Source organism: Nuphar pumila, chromosome 10 (assembly GCF_984573655.1).
Source record: "Nuphar pumila chromosome 10, dmNupPumi1.hap1.1, whole genome shotgun sequence".
NCBI classification, from domain to species: Eukaryota; Viridiplantae; Streptophyta; class Magnoliopsida; order Nymphaeales; family Nymphaeaceae; genus Nuphar; species Nuphar pumila.
The window spans coordinates 77,237,167-77,240,471 of record NC_143258.1 but is presented as its reverse complement, the minus strand read 5'-3'; the positions used below and the strand labels follow the sequence as shown (position 1 = coordinate 77,240,471).

General features: G+C 41.1%; 1 protein-coding gene across 1 annotated transcript; it reads left to right on the top strand.

Moving 5' to 3' along the window:
- Positions 1-427: 427 nt before the first annotated feature.
- Positions 428-2,741, top strand: LOC149826908 (beta-cubebene synthase-like). Its single transcript, XM_090019035.1, has 4 exons — positions 428-1,324; positions 1,385-1,619; positions 1,824-1,971; positions 2,609-2,741. The coding sequence occupies exons 1-4, from the start codon at positions 1,120-1,122 to the stop codon at positions 2,711-2,713; spliced, it is 693 nt and encodes a 230-aa protein (XP_089875161.1). The 5' UTR covers positions 428-1,119; the 3' UTR covers positions 2,714-2,741.
- The last annotated feature ends 564 nt before the right edge of the window (positions 2,742-3,305 follow it).

The following is a 3,305-nucleotide window of genomic DNA, read 5'->3' as shown; positions in this document are numbered from 1 at the left end:
GTAGGGGGTCGACCCCATGTCGAAAAACGCAAAGGGTTGACCCCCTTATCGAAAACGCAGGGGGTTGACCCCCTGCCAGAAACCGCAGGGGGTGGACCCCCTGCCAAAAATCGCAGGGGGTCGACCCCCTGCTGGAACGCTGGGGGTCGACCCCGTGCCAGAAAACGCAGAGGGTCGACCCCGTGCCAGAAAACGCAGAGGGTCGACCCCCTGCCGGAAAATGGAAATTACCTGCGCGTCTCCGGGCGGCGGCAAAAGGCTGTCGGAGATCAGCGGCCGACGAACGGTGGAGGCCGGAGAGAGGCCGACGGGACAAATAGGGTGGTCGGAGGAAGAGGGCGGTGGGAGGGAGAGGGCTGCGGGCGAGAGCGGGAGCAGCGAAAGAAGAAAGGAAAAAGAGGACTGAGATTAGGGGTTGTACGACATTTAGCAATGGCTTAGCGACAGATTAATTCTGTCGCTAAGCCGCCGTAAATCAAAATACGAAAATGGTGACAGAATAGATTTTGTCGTCAATTCTGTCGCTAAATAGCGACGAGATATATTCTGTTGCAACAGACGTCGCTAAATGGTGCGTCTATTACGACAAAATATTCTCTCGCAAAAGCCGTTGCTAATTAGCGACGGATTTTGCGAGAGAATATATTCCATCGCTATTTTTGTAAATTTCATTGTTTATAGCGACAAATGTGTTTCTCTCGTTAATCCATCACTAACTAGCGACGAAATAATTTCGTCGCTAATCACTTATTTTCTTGTAGTGTTTTATTAATTAATAAATAATTAATTTTTAAAATATTTCAAAAGGTATCACCCCGCTTTGAAAGTCCTCTCATAACAGAATTCTCTCTTAATTTAACCTTTAAATTGGTTATTCTTGGATTTCGAATCTGAATTTAAGATCCAAATCTATATCCAAAATTCATATGAATCCCAACTTGAACTAGATTCTAGTTAATATGGGTCTTGAACTGATCCAGTTCCATATCAACTCGATTGAAATAGATCGGATCAGATCCAATCTGATCTAGAAAATAGTAAAAATAGAAGCGGGTCATTTTTTAAAAACATGAAAAAGTGAGGTGAAAGCTTCACGATTTGCACGATCCTTTGGAGGCTATGAATGCTATTGATGAGCTCCAACGCTTGGGGATCGCGTATCACTTTGTTGAAGAGATTGAATCCAGGTTGAGTTCCATATATAGCAGCTATGCCAATGGTCGTAATGGTGGGAAGAGTGGTGCAGGCAGTGCCACACATGACCTGTACATTGTGGCACTTCAATTTAGACTCTTAAGACAGCAGGGTTACCATGTTTCTCCAGGTGAGTTGTAGTTCTCCTCTGTTTTTTCGTTTCCTGTTATCATACTAAAAAAAGTGAAAGACTCTGTATTCAACAAGTTCAAGGACATGGAAGGGAGATTTGATGTAGGGTTGGTTAAAGACACAAGGGGTTTGTTGAGCTTGTATGAAGCTTCAAACTTTGTACTACCAGGAGAGGATATACTTGATGATCAAGCCAGAGGTTTTGCAGCAACACACCTTGTGTCATCCATTCCTTTTCTTCCTTGGCCAGGGGATATATTTGATTTAATTCTCTTTAGGGAGGCTATCAATAGGTAAGATATTATTTTTCTTCCTTGGCGAAAAAAAAAAGTTAAGGTGTTTTAGTGTTTTGAGCAGGTTATATACAGTGATGTAAACAGCTTGGGTTTTGGTGTACAATAGAATTAAACTCTTTTTCCTTTTAGTTTTCTCTCGGAGGAACAAGTGCACATACGGATACTACGTACATTTAATTATGAAATTTTATGGATCCTCAGGTGGGACCCAGCGTTTGTGAGTGGATCCAAACTCCTGCCCAATTGCATGAAAGTTTGCTTTTTGGATGTCTATGACGTGACAAATGAAATTGCTTCCCTCCTCCTCCAAGAGCATCACTGTGACATTCTTCCATATTCAAAAGGAATGGTACGATGACTAACTCTAAACATGGGTTTTTTTCTTGTTTTGTTTGGAAGGCAAGCTGGGGTTAGGTGTACACCTACCAGAACAACAGCCGCCCCATACAGCAGAGGGATTCAATAAAAAATCACACTACAAATCAATCAACCTAAATTTCCTCGTCAATTCATCAGGCCTGCTGGGTTTGGTTTTGCCAGGGTTTGGTTCTGCTGAACCCGGGCAGAATCAAACCCAGGGCAACTAGATTCGGTTCTGGTGAACCCAGGCTTGAGTTCACCAGAGCCTAACCTAGTAGGCCTGAGTTCAGGTTCCGCTGAACCCAGGAGCTGAACCCTGCAGGCCTGGGTATATGTAACCCTTTACTATTTTCGTATGCAGGTGAAACAAAAATGCCAACTTCATTTTCCTGTGGACCTTATAGTCATTGTGAGGTTCTTTTCACGTCTATCATGCATGTTTACTATGTATTTGCTCTGTGTGGTTCTCATCAAACTGGTACACCCCACACACACACCCACACACCCACATATATATATATATATATAATATGTTGTAGGAAGGCTTCTGAATAAGTCTACAATACCTCAGTCGCTATCACTGACTGACATTATGTATGTTGACGAACTCTTTGTCTTTTCAATAGAATGCTGCAATCGTGGAGACTTGGTGGGTCGCAATACTCGCTATTGGTTGTTATTCAGCTTTCGTGTTTCACCTTGCTACTGTGATGTTTCTTAGAGCTTCATGATATGATGTTATCTTGCAAACAAGTGAAATAGCTATTATTGGTTGACTTTCAGTCATCAGGGCACGTAACCAATTGACGTCAGAGTATCTTGCATATTTTAAACAATCTGAGGCTGCAATTTTTAAGTCAAATTTTATTAAACCTTTCACACAAGAAAGGATTTTTTTTAGCATGATTCCAATGCTCTTCTCATGGTGCATGCATAAATTGACATGCCTTATTCACAACAAAGGCTATGTCTTGATGAGTTAATGTTACTTATTGCAGAGCTCCTACTATACTTTGATATTTCTTAGTATCATTAAACTCTTTTTCACCACGTTTTGACAAAACACCATTTGGCATCGCAGGAGTAAAAACGGGCTTCAAATGAATCATTCGATCTTTCACCAATAAATCGTAAATATATTGCCAGTGATAGAATACTGTCACTTCCATTTTCTTTAACATCTACACCTAAGAAGAACAGATCTTTTATTTAAATTTCATTCTCAAAGCTATAAATATTGTGTTGAGCCTCTTCTTATCTAAAACACCTATCTAGGTAGAGTTCTACTCTATCTAGAACTCTACTTTATCCAATAAATATAAT

Bases quoted from the DNA above. Each gene is read 5' to 3' on its own strand.
- LOC149826908 (XM_090019035.1), top strand. From the start codon at position 1,120: ATGAATGCTATTGATGAGCTCCAACGCTTGGGGATCGCGTATCACTTT. The intron at 1,620-1,823 runs GTAAGATATTAT...ATGGATCCTCAG, and splicing joins TTTAGGGAGGCTATCAATAG to GTGGGACCCAGCGTTTGTGA. The intron at 1,972-2,608 runs GTACGATGACTA...TCTTTTCAATAG, and splicing joins TTCCATATTCAAAAGGAATG to AATGCTGCAATCGTGGAGAC.